Source organism: Zalophus californianus, chromosome 4, assembly GCF_009762305.2.
Source record: "Zalophus californianus isolate mZalCal1 chromosome 4, mZalCal1.pri.v2, whole genome shotgun sequence".
NCBI lineage: Eukaryota > Metazoa > Chordata > Mammalia > Carnivora > Otariidae > Zalophus > Zalophus californianus.
The window spans coordinates 70,299,966-70,325,728 of NC_045598.1; the positions used below are offsets into that span (position 1 = coordinate 70,299,966).

The window sequence follows — 25,763 nt, forward strand, 5'->3', positions numbered from 1 at the left end:
GAATCAAGCATAAAGAACAATGTTTTGTCTTTTTATGATTTACACAAGGACATTTTGCAGGATGAAGTTGCAAAATTCCACAAAGACTTGATTATAAGTTGAACTGAATTGTGTAGTTCATTGTTTTGTTTTATATGTGACCATTAAGTCACATATCAGTAGGAAATTTTCTATAGAATTCTTATATCATTTCTAGTGTGTATTACTGTTTGTTTTTATTTTTTGTTCTTATATAAAAGTGAAAAGCCTAAATTTTAGAAACAAATTTGTTTATTTTTTTAAAAAAATTTTGGATTTATAAGCCTTAAAATTTAAAAGGGCAGAAGACTCTTGAATTTATAATTAAAGTTCTATTATGTTTACCATTTTTTATTTTTAAATGCCTGTGTGAAAGTTACTTCAGTTTTTTTACAAGCAGGATTTCTAATATGAAGGCATAGTATAATCACTGTATGTGAAATCTTATATTTATAACATTATGAATATCAAAAGCTTTTATAATTATATTTTATGTTATTTATAATTATGGTAAAGGAGGAAAAAGTTGTTTATGCATACATCACATTCTTTCCAGGCATGTTAAAATGTTTGGACTTGCTGCTTTGTTAAAATGGTGACATGTAACCATTTTTGGTGACGTGCACTTTAAAAGATAAATTTCATGTATAAACAATACCAGTGCCTCCATTCCACATCTCACCTTGGACCCTCCCCAAGGTATTTTAGTCACTGTGACTAAAGGAACAATAGAATTACCCTTGGTACCTTTGCCCTTTTTGTGGTGTTTGATAATCAAATAGCACTAGGTTTTGCCTTTTTCTGTTTATCTATTCCATAGCAGTTTAAAACTCAGTTTAAAAAACAAAACAAACCAAGAATGGTTTATAAAATTTACTCCTTGGTTTTATAGTACCTTCATGGTTCTATAGAAGCTTATTTGAATTATTTATTTACTGCATCAAAAATTTTTTACCTTCTTCGAGCTGTTTTAAGGAGAAAGTAAAAAACACATATATTGTTAAAATTTTTCTTACTTAAAGGCTTGATTGTTTAGAATTAATCCTTACTGTAAAGCAGATTGATAGATGAGGAATCTCAAACATCTTCAAGTTAATGAACTATTAAATATTGGAAATAATACTACATTACTAAAATTAACCATACAACAGAAGTTTGTTATTCATTCCACTTGTCCTGTGCTGTTAAATTGCATTCTCCTACGTCCCTTTGGAATCTTCTTCATGCATTTTGAAGACCTTTTAATTAAGCATTCAGTGAAGAATGAGGACAGTACTGAATTAGTTTCGGTTTCACTAGTACCTATTCCTCAAATAGTGGGTATTTGTTTAGTTAGTGTATCTCCAATGAATGAATATCACAGGCCTGTAATAATTAAAAGTTATGTTTGAACTATACTGTCCCCATTTTTAAAAATATATGGGGCCTGTGATGTTTTCTGAAACACATTTTAAAACCTAGAAATTGAAGATAACATCATGAGCATGATTTCTTTTAGAAAAAAGAGACTGATAAAATGCTGTTAACATTTTTCTTTATTGTGATAAGGAAAATAAAATAAATAGTACACTTGTAACACAAGTAAAATTAGGTGCAGAACTAGAGCCCTGCAAATAATGGGCATGATACAAGAAATACTTAGAGTAGCTGAATGTTCATTAATCAAGTATACTACTCTCTTTTCTCTTTCACATCCCAAAAATATCAAAAGACACAATAATTTTATATACATAAAGATGAGTATAATGAATACAAGCTCTAGTTTTTGTACTATAGTATGGGATATGTTGCTGTAGAGGAGAAAACACTGATACAACAGAAACAGAGGAATCCTATCATTTCAAAATTTCAAGGTTTATTTTTGTGATGAAAACACAAATTATCATTTACAGAGTGAGTTATAGAAGGAATTTTGACTACGTGAAGTTTTTATGAAAACCACATTCTTCAAGGCTACTTTAAAGCATTCTACTTGCATGACTTGTTTGATAAGAAAAAGGAATGTGCTATCTCCTGATAATAAACACTCTGAATATGCTTGATCCAAAAGTGCTATTTTAAGAAATCAACTAAGCACAGAAAATACATGTAATTTTTTAAAAATTAGATTTGTGAACTATTGAGTAAAGATTAATTACCAATTTAAGCATTTATAAAATGTAACAAGTTTTAATCCAAGTTTCTTCTCTAGTCTAGTAAATATAGGAAGAAATACGGAATAAAAGCCACATAGTAGTTTCCAGGTACCTTAACTGTGTTTCATCTTTTATTATTAAATTAAGTAACAGGAATTCCTGTTTGATAACATAAATATTTAACAGCTGATTCCATCTACATGTAAGTACAAGAAGTTCAAAAGAAAAACATGGAGGAATTCTGCTTTTTGTTCTGACTCAGAATGAACAGGAGTATTGACATTCATTGAATTGACATTCATTGAATTCTCTTTGTAGCAAGTGTATTATGGTTAGCTTTTAAATCTTCCTTTGATCATAAATGTATCAAATTATACAGTGCTGAACTTGAAGTTTTCACATTTTAAATCTTGGACTTTATACACTTAATGAATGTCTAATAACATTTTAAGGACTGAATAGGTGAATACCATCAAACACTTTTCTTATTCTCCTTTCCCATGAATTGACAGGCTATTTTTCTGGTAGATACAAATCCATATGAGTGAATTTTAGATTTAAATACCATATTAAACAAATAAACAATTTTGTATATGGATTTCTTCAGGTAGAATTAGATAGCTAAAGTGGGTTATCAGACCCCTTTATCTAGTCAGTTTTACCTTTCCAAAGCTCATACAGTCTTTAAAACAATTCACTTTCATGTTTCTTTTTTTTTCTTTAAGATTTATTTATTTGTTTTAGAGAGGGCCAGGGAGGGGCAGAGGGAGAGGGAGAGAGAGAAATCTCAAGCAGACTACGTATTGAGGGTGGAACCCAATGTGGGGCTGGATCTCACGACCCTGAGATCATGTCATGAATCGAAATCAGGAGTCAGACACTTAACCAACTGAGCCACCCAGGTACCCCTTTCATGTTTTTTTCTTAGGCCACTGAATCTGTGTGATTTTAACTTCCTTTTTTTTTTCATTGTAACATCTATGCTAGAAGACCATCCACATTATCCTTTTATCTGCTTTTTCCATCAGCAGCTATTCCATAAGCTTCTTGGTAGTAATCCATTTTTAGTCATTTGGCAAATTTTTTGAGAATTTACTCTATCATAATCTATAAATGGTCTCTGGGAAAAGTAAGATCTAGTTCTTACCCTCAAAAACAGGAGTAGGAAGAGCAAACATAACAAACAACATAATATTTAAGGTATAGTGAAATGGTTACTTAAAAATATAAGTTTACTGTGGGAGCTTAGTGTAAGAAGAAATTAACTTATTAAGGGGAGATGGGACCTTCAAGAATATAAAGAATGAATTGAATTTTGAGACTCAGAAAAGGAAGAAAAGGTTATTTTATTATAAGAAAATAAATAACATACACAAATATGTGAAAATATGAAAATTTAGGATTTACTTAAAAGATATAGTAAGATATTGTCTAGAAAGGTAGTCTGTAGATCTGATCTTTGAAATCTATTATATATTCAGAATTTTGAACTACATTCTAAAAGACAGTGGGGAGCTAATCCAGTTTTTTAAAGTGGAAAATAATACATATGCATTCTTTGTTAAAAGGGCCTAAAGAATTTTAACTAACATAATAAAGGAAAAGTTAACTTGCTTATTCTGCAAGGAAATGTATTTGGATACTAAAGATTTTTTATTTGAGCTGGGCAGGTAATTACAACTAAGACTTTTGGTTACTGCATGACCATGGCAAATGAATAGTCAGACACTGGATTCCCTTTACAATAACAGAGCTCATTTAAGATGTTTCTTCTTCCTGGAATTCCTTTTCCTTTCTTCTACCAGTGGTGAGATCTGCTCGTACTTTCAGCTCTGCTCAAATATTATTTCTAACAAAATCACCAAAGCATTCTTTTCCTGTTTTTCATTCCATTAGAGTTCATAATCTCTTCCTATGTTCTCCTATCATTTTAGGTTCACTTCAGTTATGGTTTATTTTATAGATTTAAAGTTATATTACATTAGTCCTTAAGTTACATATGTCCCCTATTTGACTTTGAACTCCTAGAGGGCGTAAATTTGTCAATTTATTTTTGGTATTGCCAGCATAGTTCTCAATAAACACTGAGTTGTTTGTGAGATTGCTGTTAAATATCACTATGGTCTTACACTAACAAGCATTCTCTAATTTGTTCTATTATGATCTTTGTAATTTATTTCAAAGGCTTATGGTCATTAACCAAAAGCAGTAAAATGCTGACCTGAGCATGGAGAATACCACATTCCAGAGGCACTAAACTCTTCAGTGTTATCTGTGTATTTTTATCATGATTGCTTATAAGAATTTGAATAATCAGCAGAACTTAAACTAATTGGAAAATTAAATAATTTAAAATTAGAAAATGTTTCCATGGGCTACTTAGCAATGCCAAGCAGTATATCAAGTGTAATTACATAAAGAGTAGCTTCTATTTGCTTGTGTTTTGCAAGAATAGCCATACAACATGGTTAGAGAAAAAAGATTAAGTATATATTCTAGGTAGTGTCTTGCTACTCAAAGTATGTTCCCAATCCAACAGCATTAGCATCATCTGGGAGTCTGTTAACAAAGGAAGACTCTCGGGATGCTTGGGTGGCTCACTCAGTTAAGTGTCTGCCTTTGGCTCAGGTCATGATCCCAGGGTTCTGGATCGAGTCCCACATCGGGCTCCCTGCTCAGCAGGGAGTCTGCTTCTCCCTCTCCCTACTGCTCCCCCTGCTCTTGCTCTCTCTCTCTGACAAATAAATAAATAATTTAAAAAAGAAAGAAAGAAAAAAACAAAGACTCTCAGGTGCTATCAAACCTGAGTCCATATTTTCATTTTTACAGAATTACCCAGCTGATTCATATGCACATTAAAGTTAGAGAAGCACTTTTTCCCTAGTGATATTTTAATCTGATTACCAAATAATATATCTTCATTGGAGAAAATTTGCAAACCTTAGAAAAGAACAAAGAAAAATGTAAAAAATCACACAATTCCACCAAAAGATAACTACTGCCAACATCTTTTGTATATATAGTCTTATAGATACAGATATCTTTTGTATTTATACACTAGTTTTTGCATAGATAAACGAATTTCCACCAGCCCCTAAATTTGGATCTTTTAGTACACAGTGTTTCATTACATTTTTGCTCATCATAAAGAGTTGTTCCACAATATCTTTTAAGATGGCTGTTTTGTATTATATTTTAAGGATGTACCACAATTTATTAAACTGATCACCGGCCATCTAGATTGTTTTTAACTTTTGCTATTATATAAAAAAATGCTGTGATAAACATCCTTGTAGGTAAATCATTGTACATATTATTTTTATATTTTATAGGACAAATTTAGAGAACTGTTATGACTATTTTAAGACTTTTGCATTAAATTAATTGCACCCCAGGTATATAAGTAATATATCCTTTTGGAGTTAAATTTGTTTCAGTATTCAGAGAAGATGTTTAAATTCCCTTGTATAATTTTCTGATACATCAAATATGCTTTATTTTCTCCTTTATTATTAGTGTTTATCAGAATTTTCCACTTTTCAAAATTGATCAATTATTAGTAGCAAATGGTCTGAGAGACATGTTTTAGTTGCTGAATAGACCATTATCATTAGATGTTCCTTGGTAATCAACAGACTATAATCTAGTTGGGTTGGAGATTCAGTCATATTATAAAGTATATCACGTAATTCTGATTGTGCAATATAGCAGTGACTCTTACCCCTTCATTCCCACATTCCCTGGGTGGAATACTGTCATATACATTATCACATGAAACATTTATTTACTATCTGTCAGACATTGTTCTAAGGACGTTGCATATATTCATTTATATAATCCTTTAAAAAACCCAGTAGGGTAAGTATTATTATCATTCACATCTTACAGATGAAGAGACTAAAGCACATTGAGGGACAGTAATTTCTTCAAGATAACATATCCAAAGGAAGAAATTTGAACAAAGGCAGTCTGGCTCCAAAGCCCATGCTTTTAGTACCTATTCTGTGAAATCTTTCTATATGTGATTAGAAAAACAGGTCTCTGGCTCCTATAGCAAAGATTTGTGTCTGAGGTTTCCTGTTTATGCAGAGACAGCATGCATATTATGAGGACCAAGAAGGCCAACAGGCTAGAAAGAGAACTTTGAAAATAAGATGCCATCCAAAAAAGAGCTAATAAATCGAAACTGGAGTGATACATTCTCTGAAGGATTGACTGTTACTTGCAAAGTCCTAAAATAATGGCTGCTTTTAACTCAGTTTTTGACTAGTTGTATAACTTGTATGGCCCACTTAGGATACAAATAACGTTTCATCGTTTAAATATTTAGATTAATCACTTGCACTCATCTGTTCATATTAGCAGGACTGCTAAGTAGCTCTTTTGTTGGTGTCTCCTTCCAGCCCCCTTCACATATTGCTAAACTTTTGACAGTTTACTCATTACAGAGAGGCTAATCTTCCTTTCAAAGCATAGATGAAAAAAGAGATGAGTATTTTGATTAGTATATAAGCTAGTGGTCTCATTTTAGCTTCATTTGATTTTGCTACTGCTCCATAGTTTCATGGTTTAAAACTGGTCCCAAAGAATTTGATGTATCCTTCCTCTTGATGTGATGACACTGATCCTTGTGGAGACCTTAGTGATTCTGAATAGGAGGATGACCACCCTTTCCAGTGTTATGCTTATCCAAGGGATATATCACAGGACTTAGTTTCCTTAATTTATACTTACATGTTTCATGATCCTGACTTCCATGCCAGGTTGAATGTGGGACAAGGTTATCTTTTAGCCCTTCCCCCACTATCAAAATCAGCCTTCCTCTCTTGAACATCTTGTCCAGGGATAGCAAACTGGTTGTCTGTAACTCAAATGTAGCTCACAGGTACGTTTTGTTTGGTCCTCATGGTATTTTTTAAATAATTGAATTTGATACCATTATTTCATATAAAAATATAAAATAATGATTTTAAAACAAAAGATTTCATGCTAATACTGGACTTTCATATCCTTGAACCATTAGAAAAGTTGATTTCAGTGGCCTCTTATTCCCACTTAAGAATAAATGGGCACTGAATGAATATCCTCTTTAATCGGGATTTATACTGTGTGATTTACTCTGGCCTTTACTTCTATTGTTTTGCCTATATGACCCCTGTAGGCACTTAAATTTGGCCTATAGTGCCTCTAATGTGGACCCTAAATCACCAACTCAGATTCTCCTTTACTCTTTGATAAAGCTTTAGTGTGCCTCCTCATGGGCCACAGATACTATCACTAAAATTCATGAAAGAAATTCTGGTAATTCTGAACCTTAGAAAAAATGGGGTCTAGTTATAATCCCTCCCTTTCAGGATCCCCGTTTTATTTTTAATACAGATCTACTTACCTCCTTCCCTTTAATTAGTTTTGTTTACCATTAGGTATTGGGAAGGAACAGCCTTTACTAGCTCCAAAGGGTTTTTGTTAGATCATTCCCCCAGACTAATGGATGCCTACCAGCCTTATATTTACATAATTAAGTTGTCCACTGAAGTGATTCTTCTTAGAGCAAAGATCTGCTTCAGTCAACTGTCTCTACTTACATAGAAGAACAGTTGACAACTTTTTTTTTTTTAAGATTTATTTATTTGTAGAGAGAGAGGAAGAGTACACACATGCACCCTTACGAGCATGGGGAGGGGCAGACGGAGAAAGAGGGAAAGAATCTTAAGCAGACTCCCCACTGAGCGTGGAGCCTGATATGACATGGGGCTCAATATCACAACCCTGAGACTGTGACCTGAACCGAAATCGAGAGTTGGGCACTTAACTGAGCCGCGCAGGAGCCCTGACAACTTTTTAAAAAATGAAGTATGACTTATGTACCATAAAACTCAGTCATTATAAGTGTAGAGTTCAATGTTTATTAATAAATTTATAGAATTGTGCAGCCATCTCCACAATTCATTTTTAGAATATTTCCATCACTTGAGAAAGTTCTTTTGTATCCTTTGGTAATCAGTCTCCACTTTCACCTCAACCACAGACAAACCCTGACCTGTTTTCTGGACCTACAGATTTCCTTTTCTGGACATTTTCTATCTTTACAGATTTTCTGTCCCTATAGATTTTTGTCACTACAGATTTTCCTTTTCTGGATGTTTTATATAAATAGAATTATACAACATGTAATCTATTGTTTCTGGCTTCTTGCACTTAAAATAATGTTTTTGATGTTTATCCATGTTATAGATCAATAATATTATTGCTGAATTATAGCATGCTGTATGGATATAATACATTTAGTTTATCCATTCAGCAATTGATGAACATTAAGACTGTTTCCAGTTTTGGGTTATTTGGATAACGTTGCTATAAACATTTGCATACAAGACTGAGTGGACACATGCTTTCAGTTCTCTTAAGTAGATGTCTAGGAGTAGAATTGCTGGGTCATATGCTAAGTTTCTGTTTATTCTTTTGAAACTTCCAAATTGTTTTAAGTGGCTTTACCCTTTTACATTGCCAGCAGCAATGTATGAGGGTTAGTTTCTTCACATTCTTTTTAATACTTAATATCATCAGTCTTTTTGATTATAACCATTCTGTTATATGTGAATTGGTATTTCATTATGGTTTCAGTTTGTATTTCCCTAATGATTAATGATGTTGAGCATATTTTCATAAGTTCTTATAAGCCATTTGTGTATCTTCTTTGGAGAAATATATTTTCAAATATTTTGCCCACCTTCAAAATTGAGGATTTTTGCCTTCTTATCATCAGGTCTTAAAAGTTCTTTATATATTCTGAACACAAGTACTTTACCAAATACATTATTTGCAAATATTTTCTCTCAGTCGATGGCTTATTTTCTTAAATGATGTCTTTGAAGAGTAAAAGTTTGTGATTTTAATGAAGTACAATTTATCATTTTTTTCCTTTATAGATTGTACTTTTGGTGCCAAATCAAATCATTGTCTAACCCAAGACAGTGAAGATTTTTATTCTCTGCTTTCATCTAGAAATCGATTTTTTTAGTTGTTTTTGTATATGATGTGAGGTATGGAGTGAAGTCCTTTTTTCCCCCGCCTTCATATGGCTATCCAATTTTTACTGCATTTTCTTAATCCAATTTTTAGCATCAGCTATCGTTTCTTAAAAAAAAGTCTGCTGGGATTTTCATAGAGATTGTACTGAATCTGTAGATTAATTTGTAAAGAATCACTATTTTAACAATATTGAGTGTTGTAATCCATGAAGATGAAATATTTCTCCATTTTGTAGATGTTCTTTAATTTCTATGCAGTGTTTCCTATTTTTTAGTGAAGAAGTCTTGTTAAAATTGATTTTTAAATATTTCTATTAATACTGTTGTGAATGGAGTGGTTTCTTTTTTATGTTTGGGTTGTTTGTTCCTAGTATATTAAAATGTTATTGATTTTTGTATATTAATCTCACATCCTATGATGTTAATAAACTCATTTATTAGTTCTGGTAGTTTCTTTGTAGATTCCTTAGAATTTTCTACATATAGTCAAGTCATCTGCAAATAAAGATTATCAGTCTATATGCCTTTTTTCTTACCTCATTGCACTGGCTAGAACTTCTCATACAAAATTGCATAGAAGTGGTGAGTGCTGACATCCTTGTCTTATTCCCAGTCTTAGGAGGAAAACATTCCATCTTTCACCATTATATATGATGTAAGCTATAGAGTACCCACCCCCAACACACACACGCCCTTTATCAGCTAGATGAAGTTCCCTCCTAGTCCTAGTTTGTTGAAAGCTTTTATCACAGGTGTTAAATTTTATGGAATGCTTCTTCCTCATATATTCAGATGATTATGTGGTTTTGTCTTTTATTTTATTAATACAGTGTATTTCATTAATTGATTTTCAGTTTGAACCAACCTTGCATTCCTGGTATAAATCCTACATGGTTATGGTATATAATCCTTTTTATATACTGTTGGATTAGGTTTGTTAATATTTTGTTAAAGATATTTGCATTTTGATGGATATTAATCTGTAATTTTCTTTTGATCTTTGTCTAGCTTTGTCTAGTTTTGGTATCAGACATTATAGAATAAATTGGGAAGTGTCACATCTTCCTCTATATTCTGAAAAAGTTTATGTAGGATTGATATTATATCTTTGGATGTTTCATAGAATCCCCCAGTGAAACCATATGGCCATGAGCTTTTCTTTGTGGGAAAAAATTTAATTACTAATTCAACATTTTAATTTGTTCATAGGTCTTTTCAGATTTTCTATTTCTTCTTGAGTTAGTTTCAGTAACTTGTGTCTTTCTATGAATTTGTCCAGTTCATCTAAGTTGTATAATCAAGATAAAGTTGTTTATAGTATTCCCTTATAATTTTTTAAATTTCTCTAGTGTCAGTGATGTTGTTTTTTCATTTTTCATTTGGGTAATTAGTATCATCTCTTTTGTCTGGTTTTATTATGTTTTATGAATTTTAATGTTTCATCAGTCTAGCTTGAGGTTTATCAGTAAGGCTTTTGGTCTTATTCATTTTCTCTGTTGTTTTTCTATTTTCTATTTCATTGAATTTTGCTCTGATCTGCTGTTTGGTTTTAGTTTAATTTGATCTTCTTTCTTGAATTTCTTAAGGTGGAAGAAGCTTAGATTGTTAGAGACTTTTCTTCTTTTTTAATATAGGTGTTTAAATCTACAGATTTCCCTCTAAGCTCTGCTTTGTCTGCATTTCAAAATGTTGATTTCTTGTATGTGTTTTTACATTCAGTTCAAACATTTTCTAATTGTCCTTTAGATTTCTTTGTGATTTAAATCCAAATATTTGGGGATTTCCAAATTTTCTGTTGTTGATTTCTAATTTAATTTTGCTGTAATCAGAGAACATATTTTGAATGACTTTTGTCCTTTCAGATTAATATAACATTTAGCTAATGCTTAATGTAGAAATTTCCATTTGTGTTTGAAAACACTATGTATTTTGATGATGTTAGGTACTGTGTTTTATAAATGTCAAATTTTTTATGGTATTATTCAAGTTTCCTGTATCTTTGCTGATTATCTGTCTAGTTTTTCCATGAATTATTGAGCAGGGAATATTGAAATCTTCAACTCTTAATTGTTGAATAATCTAGTTCTTCTTTCAATTCTGCCATTTTTGTTTTAGTATTTGGGGGCTGTCTTGTTCAGTGCGTATACATTTCTAATTGTTAAATCTCTCAGATGTATTGGCCCTTTTATCATTATGAAATGTCCTTTTTTGTCTGAAGTACTATTTTTTCTCTTAATGTTCATTTTTTCTGATACTGATTTAGGTACTCCAGCTATCTATGGTTACTTTTTGCATGGTATATCTTTTTCTTTTCCTTTTCCTTTCAACCTATTTATATCTTTAAATCTGGCTTTTGTAGGTAGTATATAGTTGGACCTTGCTTTTTTTTTTAATCCAGTCTGATAATTTCTGCATTTTCATCTGTCTTTATTCCATTCACATTGATATGGTTGGATTTCCACCTTCCATTATGCTGTTTGTTTCCTATGTCTTATAGTTTTTGTTGTTATTTTTCTTTTACATCTTTAGTGTTAAACAAATATTAGGTGCCATTTTAATCTTTGTTTTTTAACTAAATTTTCAAAAGATATTTTCTTTATGTTTAGGGGTTATAATATACACTTTATCTTATCACAATCTACTTCAGGATGATACTGACTTAATTGTGGTAAAATATAGCTGTTTTGATCCAATATAGCTCCATTTCTTCTGTGTTATTTTCACATATATTACATGTATATTTTTGTAAACCCAGCATTGCAATTTCATACACTTTAAGTCCTTTAAAGAAATTAAGAGAAGACAGAAAAGTATGTATTTTTAAAGTCTTTTACTTATATTTTTACCATTTCCAGTATTCATTTCTTCCTGTCAATTTGAGTATTGTCTAGTGTCATTTCCTTTCAGCCTGAAGGACATTCTTAAGTATTTCTGCTTGCAAGAAACATTCTCAGCTGTTATTTATTTGGGAATGTCTACCTTTGTTTTTGGAGAATAATGTTTTGGTTAGAAAATTTTTGTGAACAGGTTTGTTTCTTTTTTCTCTTAGCACTCTGAATATATCTTTCCACTGCCTTCTAAGCTCCCTATTTCTTGTAATCAATCCTATTCCTTTTTCCTTGTACATGATTAGCCATTTTTCTCTTGCTGCTTTTTAAGATTTTCTCTTTGTCTTTCGCTTTCAAAAACGTGAGTATGATGTGCCTGGGTATAGATCTCTTTGTATTTATTCTAGTTAGTATTATTTGAACTTCTGAATCTGTGGGGTAGTGTTTTCCATCCAGTTGGATTTTCAACCAGTATTTCCTCAAATATTTTTTCTTTGCCCTTTGTCTTTCTCGGATTCCTATACATGTATGTTGCTACCCTTGATATCCCACAGGTTTGTGAGGTTCTGTTCATTTTTCTCCTGTCTTTTGTTCTCTGTATTTTTCAGTCTGGATATTTGTATTGATCTGTCTTCACCTTCACTGATTCAGTCTTTGCCCTCAGAGCTTCTGTTTGGGCCTTTGTAGTCAATTTGTAAATTTTGGTATTGTGCTTTTGAAGTCTATAATTTTTATGTTATAAATACTTTCTCTTCGAACCATGAGAGACTAGGACTCTGAGAAACAAACAGGGTTCTAGAGGGGAGCGGGGGAGGGGGATAGGTTAGCCTGGTGATGGTTATTAAGGAGGGCACATATTGAATGGAGCACTGGGTGTTATACGCAAACAATGAATCATGGAACACTACATCAAAGACTAATGATGTAATGTATGATGATTAACATAATGTAATAAAATAAAATTAAAAAAATAGTTTCTCTTTCTGTATTGAAACTTACTATATCATTGCCATTACATTTTCCTATAATTCTTTAAACATTTCCTTTTATTCATTGATATATTTATAATAGCTATTTTAAAGTCTTGTCTGCTAAATCCTATATCTTGGCCTATTCAGAGACATTTTCTATTGACTGCCTTTCATTATTGGATTATATAATATTTTTGTCAAAAAAATCGATTTTTTTTAAAATGGTATTTTTGTAGCAGTTCTGGATTCTGATTATTTTTTCTTCCCTGGTTTTTATTTATTTATTTTTAATAGCTTTTTTGGCCTTAATGTATGGTCTGTCCCCCATGGTGTCTGGCTGCTGATTTCTCTGCTAGGGATTACCCTATGTCTATGTTACTTCGTTGTTATTCAGTGATGGATCAGAGGTTGTGCTCAAACACTTTGAGCAAGTCTGTGCTGATGAAGCTTTTTGTGGTTGAAGGGTACATTTCAGTGTTCAGGCAGTTTTCAAGTCTGTACCAGCTTTAACTCTCTGCAGGGCCCTCTTGGGTCTCCCTTATGGGAATAGCTTTGTAGTTAGCCAGGGATATGTGAAGAGCTTATTTAGGTCCACTTTGACTCTCTCATTTCCATTTTCTGTGTTAAATTTCTTGCTAGACTACTAGTCTGCTGCTCACCCCTACCAAAGGCCACAACTTTACTCTAGCAAAGCTGGACACTCTCCCTATTCATTTCCTATAGTTTGCTTTTTTTATTGACAACATCATGTATGGGATATTTTTCATTTATTTTATTTTTTTATTTATTTTTTGGCCTCCTCTGTATATCACATCAGCCCTCTCTGGCAGTCATGGCCAGCCCCACCTGATAGAATTACTGCACTGACTGAGCTGTTGAGGGAAAAGGAGCAGCACCAAGCAAGACCACCACAGACTCCCACTGTCCTTGTACAAAGTTTAGCAGTATTTCATGAATACATGCTTTGCAATTTATTGTTTGTGTTTGCTAGATTTCCAGAACTATCAAATTGTTGTTTTTGACAATTTTGTTCAGCTTCATAGTTGTTTCTCAGAGAAAAGATTTGCTGACTCAACTCATTCCCCCATCACCAGAAGTCCTATCTCACCTGGCAACTTTTCAAAATAGCAAGTTCACCCGCTGAAGTTCCAAAGTTAACTAGGTACTATTCTATCGATCCTTTGTACCATTTTGGTATAAAATTTGGTCTCTGGGGATCAAAATAGTCTGTTCCCCATGTTATCCAGTCTGCCTACCTTGCTACACAATATGTCATCTTCATCCTTTTTGATGTAAGGAATTTTACATTTCAACAATAATCTCCAGTGACTTTATGTATATTATTCTCTTTTGAAAACCACATAAGTGGCATCTGACGCTCTTTGTAATGCTGAATTTAATGGAAGTTTATAAATAAATTATTTTATGAGTCTGCTTTATAAATGAAGAAATATATAGTGTTGTATTCTGTTTCTTCCATAATACAGAATGTTTAAATGGTTAACATTTGTGCTGCAGTATAGCTTTCTGGCTCATGAAAAATGAAAGCTATCAGCGATCTGGGCAATAAGATTCATCGCCAATAGTCACTAGCAACAGCACACAGCATTTTAATATCAGTGAGGTCCACAGCTAGCAGTAAGAGCTGGTGTAATTGAAAGACGTTTAGGTGCAATCATTCTGCTGTCTGTTCCTTGCCAGGTTCAACATGGGATTGTGTGAGTATTTGAAGAAAACAGCAATTTTTTTATATCTTTGAAAGATGTAAAAAGGGTAGATAAGTGCTTAAATTTAAGAAACGTGGTAATTTTTAAATCATGTGGCTCTAAAATAAAAAGATATTTTATTTGTCTTGCTTGATTAAAGCTTTAGAAAAGCTACTCCTTGGTTACAAGTGAACCGATAATTCTGGTCTAATGTTGCCGTGGTAACAACTCATGCTGATATAATTGAGAACATCTTATACATCCTGGTTTGAACATTTTCTCCCTGCCATTTTGAGTTGTTCTAGTGGTATATGAAGGAGGCTACGATAACCAGCTTGAAAGAAATTAAATATAGTTATACACATCTTTGGCATTAATCTGATGTTTACTAGTGATATCTCATGCTGGGCAGTTATGCTTTGCTTCTAGGGGTTTTTCTTTTTTAAACAAAAGAAAGCTATTTTCATTTTCTGTGTGCTGCATGTTCCAGTGTATGTGTTTACACCATCGGTTCGTCTACCTCTAGAGATTAGCATAACTCCCTTTGCTGTTGGATTGTTGTTTTGAGCAATATGTTTTGGAAAGGTTGGTTTTCATCATGAGTGGTAAGTATGCTCTCTGAGCCTCTGCAGCTATATGTTTTTAAAAAATATTTAACCTTAAGAGGAAAAAATATTTTCTAAAGGGGAAATTGTAAAGCCAGAGCTATACTGAATTACATTTTCTGTTGATGCTTTTGCATTTTGGCATTATAGTAATTTGCTTTTAAAATCCATTGAGAACTGTGAACAAGTAAAACCACTATTAATAGTCAATATCAGTAATCAGTTTCTAATTCTCTTTATGGTTTGATTTATTGTATTCATTAAATACTGTTGATACTGTGTTACAAATTAGTATTTTAAAGACCCACCATGATAAGAGAGGAATTTCTTTTTAGTATCTGATCCTGAAGATAATTAAACTTCCCATTTATTGGCTTGTCATTCTAATATTAATTTTTGTTAGCTTCTTTTTGATATTTTCAAAATATTAATCTCAAATAAGATGCTGCCAGAATTTTGTGGATTAATTGTGTTGGTTGCTTTTAACTAGAGTTCATTGAGAAATAAAGATTTAATGATGAAATAAATATGTACATTTTGGTTTTGGAAGCTTTGTTAAAATTTTTCAGAGGTACTGTTTTAGGGGAATAATTTGTTAGAATAAGTACTTTTGTGATTAGTTTCCTTTTTTATAATATGACTTTTTTTTTTAAACATTTCCAAAAATGTTTTTTGAGAAAATATCCTACAGTATATGCTGCAGTTTATCATAGGGTAAAAGCTGTTCACTTTAAGCCAAACCTGTGGCTAAAAATAGATATCCTGTTGTTAGAGTGAGAAATATTTGCTTAGAGCATAATTCATTAGCATCTTTTTTGCTTAACTAAAAAGGAGGATGTTTATAAGTTAACCTTTGAATCTGATACATTTTTAGGAGAAGTGTTATATTGTTTTTCTTATAATGTGTAACAATCTATAATTTACACTTAAAGGATTTGGAATTGGAATTCAGAACCTGAGAGAGTTGGATTTTTGCTATATAATGATAGAATTCAAAATAGATGTACCTTTTCTTCCATAATTGGAGATCACCTCATTACTGCCAATAAATATTTTTTTTATTCTGTTGCCATATACCATAAGCCTCTTCAACACTGTTAGGTTTTGTTTATAAAATGATATTAGACATTAAAGGACATTTTTATATGCAAGATACTAAGAATTGTTATTGTTATTTTCCTATTAGTAGATAGATCCTTCTGATCTAGTGTTTTAAATTTGGGCTAATACTACAAAATCAACATGTTAACATTCCTTAGGATTTCTATGGATATCAAAGTTGAATATACCTGGTTACCATACTTAAAATATTAGATTTCTTTGACTCTGGCCAATGAGTGTTTTCTCTTTGAAAGTTTGATTTAAAACAGAATTTTTAGGTAACCACTGTGGTGTTCTAGAGGTTTTACAGTTGGATGTATTGGATTTAGCTGGAGAAAATTGTTGCTGCTTTTCTATTGCTTTATTTCTCTTTGAAGAATGTATGGATTATTCAGATAATATTTGATATACTTGATCATATTGGCTTGTCCTTATAGCCCTTTCTACCACAGGAATCTTAGTAATCACAATTAGACATTCTGACTTTTTCAGTATTGTCCAATTTCAACTAATTTTACTCCTGTCAGAATGGTTACAAACCTTAGCCATTTCAAAATGTGGGAAATCACAAATGAAGTGTCATTTTATTTATAAAAATAAACAAATGCTAGTCCTTTTTATCTGAGTTTATAGCTGTACATGTGGTATTTATATGCATGTGGTATTTTTCTAGTTAAAAAGCTACTCTTTTTCTCCTTCCTGCCTATTAAGTGTTAGGTTTCTCTGAGAATCTATCTTTGGCCCTCTCTTAATGCTGTATTCTCTCCGAATGATCTCATCCATGCCCACATCTTCAGTTGTTACCTGAACATTCAGCTCAAATGTGAATTTTCTCTTTCCATCCCAAATCTACTCCTTTTTCATTGATTCTGATTTCTGTTAATGATCCCAGTGCCCATGTAGGAATTTAAAACAGAAACCTTATAGTAATTCCTAACTTGTTTTTAACCCCACCCCAGGCAGGCACTCAGTCATTAATTTTTATTGATTCTGTATCAGAAATGCCTCAGAAATCACTCAATTTTCTCTAGTCATATTAACCCTGGGAATGCTAAAGATTAGGCATTCCATATATCCTCAGTCCTATTCTAGTAATTGCTTCACCAGCCTCTAAGCTTCCAGTTTTATATCCCTCTAGACCATTCATTTAACATGCTCCCATTTTTTAAGTGCCAGTATGCCCATTTCATAACCGAACAAGAAAACTTTCAGTTATTCCTTATTGTCTCTAAGGTAAAGGTTAAATTCCTTAAAGTATGTAAGATCAATGACCTACCTTTTTGGCTTTATTTATCTGCATCTTTCTCATAAAATTCTGATCTGGCCATACTATACTACATATTATTCCTTGCTACCTTTTCATATTTATATCTTATATCATAAAAATTATGAAAACCAGCTATGCTTTTCAGTGCCTTCATCATTGACTTTATAGAGTTAGGTGATTCCCCTGTACTCCCAAAACAGACATATAAACTTATAAACTATAAACTTATAAACTTGTTAAATTGTTTATATTATACTGAGATTATATATTGGAATGTCAGTTTCCAGTCTCCAAACTTTGAACTCCTTAAATCCAGGATAGTGCTGAGTTAATCTTTGTGTTTCCAGTAGCTATCCCAGTGCACCAGATGTAGTAATGAATTCATAAATTCTTGTAGAATAAATGAACGACTAAAAATTACCCATATTTGAGTGCTTTTCTTACATTATCAATGAAAAATATCAGTCATGTGTTTTAGTTTTGATTCCTATGCTTATCAGGACAAAACTAGCACCCTTATTTCAAAATCGCAGAAGAGAACTCTTATTGGCCTAGCTGCAGTGGAGGGCAAATCTCTGAAGAAGAAGCTTAACCTGCTATGAATGACAGGAAAGTTACAGACTTGAGCACAAGCATTTACTTAACTCCCCTTTCTAGGTCTTTATTTTCTAGATTAAAAATATAAGAACACAAAACTGGAAAAACAGTTTATCAATTCTCAGTTTTGGCATTAAGAAACTGTACTTGCCCAGAAATATACAGTATTAGATTGAAGATCATACACCAAAGTCTAACTAACAGTTTTACTTTGAGTAGCTTGCCTTTATGGAAAATTAATAAACAATAGTTTCACCCTCACTAACTTGGGATGGATGAAGCTTATAAGAAAGGCTTTGGGGGAGATGAGTAGAAGATCCAACACTCATTTTAAAACACTTATGGGACAGCCAAGAATTTGCTAAGCTATTCCAAGTTGAAAATGTGGCTTTTCTACTTCCAGATATAACAGGGCTCTTCCCTGATGTGGTGGGTATTACCATCAGCAAGAAACCCTACAGTCCTGCCTCCATTCCCATTTCTGAAAGTCCCTGAATTATTTAAGTGAAAATATAAATATGTACCAATTAAAAGATCTGAGATCCACCTTATTTGGGGGCGTTTGTAAAGTTTTGAAAGGCTTCTCATTGTTTATAAATGGATAAACAAGAAGAGCAACAACATGGATCCTATGAATGAGATTATGCATCATTAAAGGATAAATCACAGACTTCAAGAGGAAAAGAGTGAACTTATATTTAGAAAATATGTTGGGGAGAGTTTAAAAATAAGAAATTATAAATAGTATCTGTGTTGAATTCTTAAAAATTCCAAGTGAACATGAATCTGTGTTCACTTGAAAGATAAGATTAAAAAAACAAAACAGGAGAGTAGGATGAGAAGAGAGCTGTCTGCCAGGCAGGAATAGAAAAGAAATTGTGATAAGGGATGGTTATAAGAACATGATCCTGGCATTTGCAGAACATAAAGCTGCATTAGAAGCAATAAAGAGCAAAATAATCACTGCAGGAAAGTAAATGATGTGGAGAACTAGCTTGATAAAACCTACCAGAATCTAGGGGGCATAGACAGGATAAAAATTATGAGGTAAAAAGTGTGTTAGAGTAAGAAACTCTACAAATGGAATGAATAGCATTCCTTCAGAACAGATAATGACCAATAAAATAGGAACAATAATAAAAAATATAATTCAGCGAAACTTCTTAGTTGGAAAAAAGCCTGAATCTATAGATTCAATGAGCTCATTGTGTTTTGACAAAGATTAATACAAACACCAACACCTAAATATATCTTGATAGAAGTTTTTAATTTCAAAGATAAAAAATTATACAAACGTCAAGCTATCTTTGCATCTTATAACTTAATTCAAAGCTTGTCTTACAAAGAAAAAAATCCAAACATTTTAGATTAATTTGAAAAGCTTTCTAGAGCAAAAATTAATGGTGATACAACAGCATCTAGAAATGCTAAATAAAATATATCAAGCATCCCTTTAAATGAATACCTGAACTCACAAGAATATAATGGAAATCCTCAGTGTACAAAAAGTGAAGTGGTAAATGGAAGCCATAGTTGTAAGGGGGAGCATACTTTGACTACCCTGAGATTTTCCTATCTTGTCTAACCAAAGGGCTTTCATTTTTTTTGCATTTAATTTATATATATATATTTAATTTTTTGTTATGTTAATCACCATACATTACATCATCAGTTTTTGATGTAGTGTTCCATGATTCATTGTTTGTGTATAACACCCAGTGCTCCATGCAGAATGTGCCCTCTTTAATACCCATCACCAGGCTAGCCCATCCTCCCACCCCCCTCCTGTCTAGAACCCTCAGTTTGTTTCTCAATGGCCAACAGACACATGAAAAAGTGGAAAGAGCCAAAGGGCTTTCATTTTAAATGGCCTCACAGAGATAGAAGACAACTTATTTGATCCATGCATCTTGGGATTTCCTAGACTCCTACATAAAACCAGGATCCTCAAAGGATTATAACCTCAGCAAAAGCATAGATTAGAAAATAAAGCCTCTCCACTGACACAGGGAGAAAATAAGGAAGCTTGTATTTCTTGGCTTAGATTCCTGGGGACATGGGAGGAGTATATATGTGCATGTGTGTGGGATGCCTCTCCCGAAAGTTTGTAATCAGCTGCTTCTCCAGTAAATTTCATGTTTTAATCTATATTAATTATGTAGTCTAAGAATCACCAATAAAATAAAATACATTATTGTAACAGTCCCAGGCTAGTAACATCCGCTGGATGCCAGGAAGAAGCTAATGCAAAATATATCCTCAAGTCAAGCCCTGCAGGTTTCTCACAGATAAAGCCCAACTGAACTTTACATTCACAATCCAAAATCAAAATAGGTACACACACACTACACTACAAACAGTATTCAGCAGATACAACAGGATTACACCCTTCCAAGAATGTCAGAGAGTAGAATGGTAGTCACAGACTACCATTTAAAATTAATATTCACATAAAAAAGAAATATAAAATTAGAGAAAAAAGACTATGCATCTCTAAGAGAACCTCAAAACATAGAAAACAAAATTGACCCATTTAGGAGAAGAAATTGTAAATATATAATGTTTATGGATATTTATAGAGAATTCTCACCTAGTAATTGGAGGATACACAGAAATATATAGAACACTTACAAAACTGATTATACAACTAAACATATTCAAAATATTTTAAAGATTTATTTATTTGAGAGAGAGAGAATGAGAGATAGAGAGCACGAGAAGGAAGAGGGTCAGAGGGAGAAGCAGACTCCCTGCTGAGCAGAGAGTCCGATGTGGGACTTGATCCCGGGACTCCAGCATATTCAAAATATTTTAAAGAATTGAGATGTGGGCCATGATCTCTGACCACAAAGCAATTAAGTTTAATCAGTAAAAAGGACTAATTAAACAGATTAACAAACACACAAATATTACATTTAGGGATTTAAAAAATTCAAATAACTCACAGGTCAAGAATAAACTCATAAAATTAAAATTCCGCTATGTATAAAACTTACAGGGTGCAGCTAAAGTGGATTTAGAGACAGAGTTTTAAATGCTTACATCAGGAAAGGAGAAAGACATTAAATAATAATGATGTAAGTATTCAAGTAAATAAGTTAGAGAAAGCACAGCGTGGTTAATGCAAAAAACAAAAAAACTAATGAAGACATGAGCAAAACTCAGTAAAATAGAAAATTAAAATCCATTAGCACCAAAGGTTAGTTCCTGGAAAAGACTTTTAAAAGAATGATGAGAACTAATCATAATTAAAATCTTTATTCAAAACTTGACAAAATTAAGACTGAGCAGTTTTATAACCAAGTTCTAGGACGTATTCAAAGAACAAAAATTTCAGTCTTGTACAAAAATCTTTCAAAGAATTGAAAAAGAGGAGAAACTTTTTATTTATTGAGTCAAGTATAGCTTTACAAGTAAAGTATGGGAAAAGAAAATAATTAGAAACATTTACTCTGAATTTAGGAACAGGAAAAGGATGCTCATTGTCTGTTTCTGTAAAGTATTGAATTATTAGTCATAACCTGCACAATAAGACAATAAAAAAATGGACGGAACAAAATTGTCATTATTCACAGATGATAGGTGATTCTCTGCATAGAGAATTCAAGAGACTCTACCAATGTTATTTTAGAATTAATCAGAGAGTTTGCTAGATACAGTAAGATCAGTATATAAACATTAACCATACATCAGCAATAAACAAATTCTCCCTTTTACAATAGCAACCCAAACCCTGAAGAACCTATGACTATATTTAATAAAAGTATAATAAGACTTGTAAGGGAAAAAGTTATAAAATTTTACTGAGAGATATTTACCTAATCTTTAACAATAAAATATGATTTCATACCATTATGTTAGTAACACATTTTATTGAGGATATGGATCATCAAAGATATGGTGCCAAAATAAACTGGCACAACATTTATTGAGGCACTTATTACTATCTAGTAAAGTTGAAAATGTACATACTCTATCATCTAGGGATCCACTCCTAGCTCTATGCTGTCTGGTAGCAAGACAGAATATTTGAATTCAGAACTAAAAGGAAAATCTTTTGATTTTGATGATATAATATTTCTCTAAGAAAAAGTCTCAGTGAGCAATTAAGGAAGTCAAGTACATTTCAAAGAATACTTCAAAGATTGATTGGGTTATTTATTGCTATAAATTTAAAGTTTTACAAAATCCTACAGGGAACATCTCCAAACAAACATGACTTGGATGGCCTTGAAAATCCACAACATCCCTAAATCAAGAGCAAGTTGGGAGAGAAAGCATGGACATGTCATTAGTTGTGAATGGGTGCACTATGTGGATTCATGGTGTATCCATTTCTCCATGTAGAAGCTAGTTAAATAAATTAATGTGTTTCAATAATTTTATCATTCAAATGTATATGTTTCACAAAAATTATTTTTTAACAGTTTAGTGAAAGTCAATTATACTGTTCACTTGTAACCAAGACTTGATAAAGAATTAACCAATTAAAAAACATAAGAAAAAGAAAGAAGAGTAAAATAGATATTGCAAGTGGAAAGTTTTCATTGCCTATTAAATTTCTAAACACCCATTCATGTGTGACTTTATGCATGACTAAATGATATCTTAGTAAACAAAAGTAGGCATGGTCCCACCCACTGAAATGCACAAATATAATTGCAGTAATTAAATTTGTTTTTTATACTATCATTTTTAAGATTCCAGTGAATTTGCTCTGAGTGAACATGCTTGAATATGGTGAAGCAAATAAAGTGTCCCTTCAGTAAAGTGAACACAACTGGTCTTCACATTAAAGGGATAGAATATATTTCATTAACAGATTTCCAGAATAGGGTTTAGTTGGTTAAAAAAATATATGTCCAGAGAATGTGTTGTAATCCTTAGATAAAACACTTTTGACTACGTATGCCCAAGTATTTTTCATTCTTTTTCTATGTGTAAATATCCTAATGAACATATACGAATGGGTTACTTCTTGTGGTTATGTTATTTTATGTGTTATTTAATCTGTTTAACTTATTTATTCTTTTTGACCAAGCACGCAAATCATCAGAAGCATCTGGTAGGAAACCATTTTTTACAGAATAATTCTGTTGCTTTGTTGCTATAAATTGGATTTATTAGGTATTTTGTGGCAACTAGAATGTTTTATATTTAGTTACTGAAAATATTTGTAGTACAGTGTATGTGTGTGGGGGGGTTATTCTTAGAAATAACAATTAAAGAGCTCCAAAGAGGTGGGTGTTTGAAATAGGGGTGGCAGAAGACAGACTATTACACTCAACTAGATTTACACTTTCCAGAGGTTTTGGAAGGGATTGTACTATTCTGTTATTTGTTGATAGAACTTGGTATTTTCACAGGTAATTAACCTGTTTCCATCCTGTTTTGCACTTTCTGATATACACGAAATAACTCTTAAATAGACTAATCCTTTCATTAAGAGAGATAAAAATAATTTAATTGCAGAGAGATCAGGAGGCCCATGAATCTGTTCAGTAAGAAAATTTTTAAACTATCATTACAAAAAATATTAAGAAACATACCATTGTTCATAGTACTTAATACTTTCTCTTTTCCTAATGGGAAATTTTTAGAGGAATAGGCCTCTTCCTTATTCCCTACATAGATAGCCATCAAGATTTAAATCCCCAGGCCTCAAACCCCAACCTTTAAATGCTTACTCTCTCTGGCCCCCCCTCTTCTTTAGCAAATGATCTTGCTTCCTGTTTCCCAAAAGAAATAGAGGCTAGCAGTTGTGAGTAACTCAGTTTACTCCCATTCCTTTCTACACATTGAAAAGCATCACCATGGCAAATAGTTGCTCTCCTGACTGGGCAGCTTCTTACCTCTACACTTCTAGCTCAGTTTCTGGCACCACTAAACAGTGCTCAATAAATGTTGTTGAAAGATTGTTAAATTAGCACCAAGGAAGTAAATGCCTGAAAGACACTAATGTCTTTCAAAAGGGAGTTACAAAGTGTTACAATTAATAATGTTGTTCCTACAGTGGAGTTTTGAATAAATAATAGAAGTCCAGTGATGGCATTGCAGTAGTTACTGGATGTATATTTCAGTATATACTACTTAACTTTATTAGCACTATTGCTATAAGAGTTAAGTTTTTGTTAGTTAAGGAGAATTAGAATGGTATTGATTTTGACACCAAAGATTACTGATTTTATTTCTTAACCATTTAATTTTAAAAAGCCCTCTTTGAATATGTCAAAAAATTGAGTTTCCATATTGTTTTATTTGTGTACATAATATTCTGAGAAAATGTGTATAGGTGACATCATGCTAATATGGTTTTTTGTGTGTGTGTGTGAGTGTTTTTTAATCACTGTTTAATTTATTTTTTTTGGATACAAGCTTGCTCCTCTTCAGAAGTATCTGGTAGGCAACTACTTTTAATAAAACATGTTACCTTTAAACTTTCTATTTGGTTGTTTGCAAGTTGTTATGCTCCTCATGTTATATTTTATAAAATATACAGAGTTAATAAAATATTTTAGTTGATAGAGGAAGTGGTTAGTTTTATGTTGAGTTGATCTATAGAAATGATTTATATTGCAGTTTCTTATGTGATATTTTAGAAACAACGAATATAACACTGTAAAGTAGTGGGAGTTGCACAGGGTAGCAGAAGGCAGATTAATGCACACCACTTAAATTAGATAACCCAGGTTAATGAATGGTTTTTTAAAGAAAATGTAGTGTAAATTTGGAACAAAACAGCTAATATTTTAATTGGGTATTTACCCTAGAAAGTTTATAGTCTGTTTTGTTCTGTTTTCTGATTGTTTCTCTTTGCTTTTTCTGACATCCATTAAATAAAAGTTTAATAAAGTTGTGTTTTTATTGTAAAAGATGTGTTAAAAAGGGAGGTGACATTTATCTCATTACAAAGAAATTGGAGAACTTAACATCAGAGTAGTTGTAATCTGTATAGTAATAGATTTCTAAATTCTTCTTACAAACTATCAATGACAACCTCTTTTAAGCATTGGATAGTGACATCCTATAATAATATGCTCTTTTTATAATACGCAGTAAGTATATTTAACACAGAATCCCAAAGTGCCTAATAAATACATTTACTAAATGTAATTAGTGAAACATTATTATTCATTGTAGGATTATCTGCATAAGATGGAATAAAGATATGCCATACTTGACTTTTTAATTAATTTTCCTAATGTTTAAAATGAACTTGTAATCTAATTTTTAAGCTGTGTCCTGTGTATAAATATATTCAAAAATATTTTGAGGGCGGTAAGAATTAAGTTTTTAATGTACTTTTGGAAACACATAAAAATTGTCACTTTGTTCTTTATCTCATGAGTTTGGGTAAACATTCAGTCCTATTTGTAGGAATAGATTTCTTTGGTATGCTCATTTCTTTTGAATGCAATGTGATATCTTTAAATGATACAGATGGAAAAGAAAATAAATTTATTTGGAAACAATATATAATTGAAATCTATACTCCTAGAAAGAA

The 25,763-nt window shown here is 32.1% G+C and overlaps 1 protein-coding gene across 1 annotated transcript in view; it reads left to right on the forward strand.

Moving 5' to 3' along the window:
* The first annotated feature begins 14,578 nt into the window (after positions 1–14,578).
* The window catches only part of PRKACB (protein kinase cAMP-activated catalytic subunit beta), a 50,515-nt gene continuing 39,330 nt past the window's right edge, over positions 14,579–25,763 (forward strand). The window contains 3 exon segments of the mRNA XM_027609918.2: positions 14,579–14,701; positions 23,301–23,324; positions 24,635–24,658. Of these exon segments, the coding sequence (XP_027465719.1) occupies positions 14,692–14,701; positions 23,301–23,324; positions 24,635–24,658 (58 nt within the window). The 5' untranslated portion in view covers positions 14,579–14,691.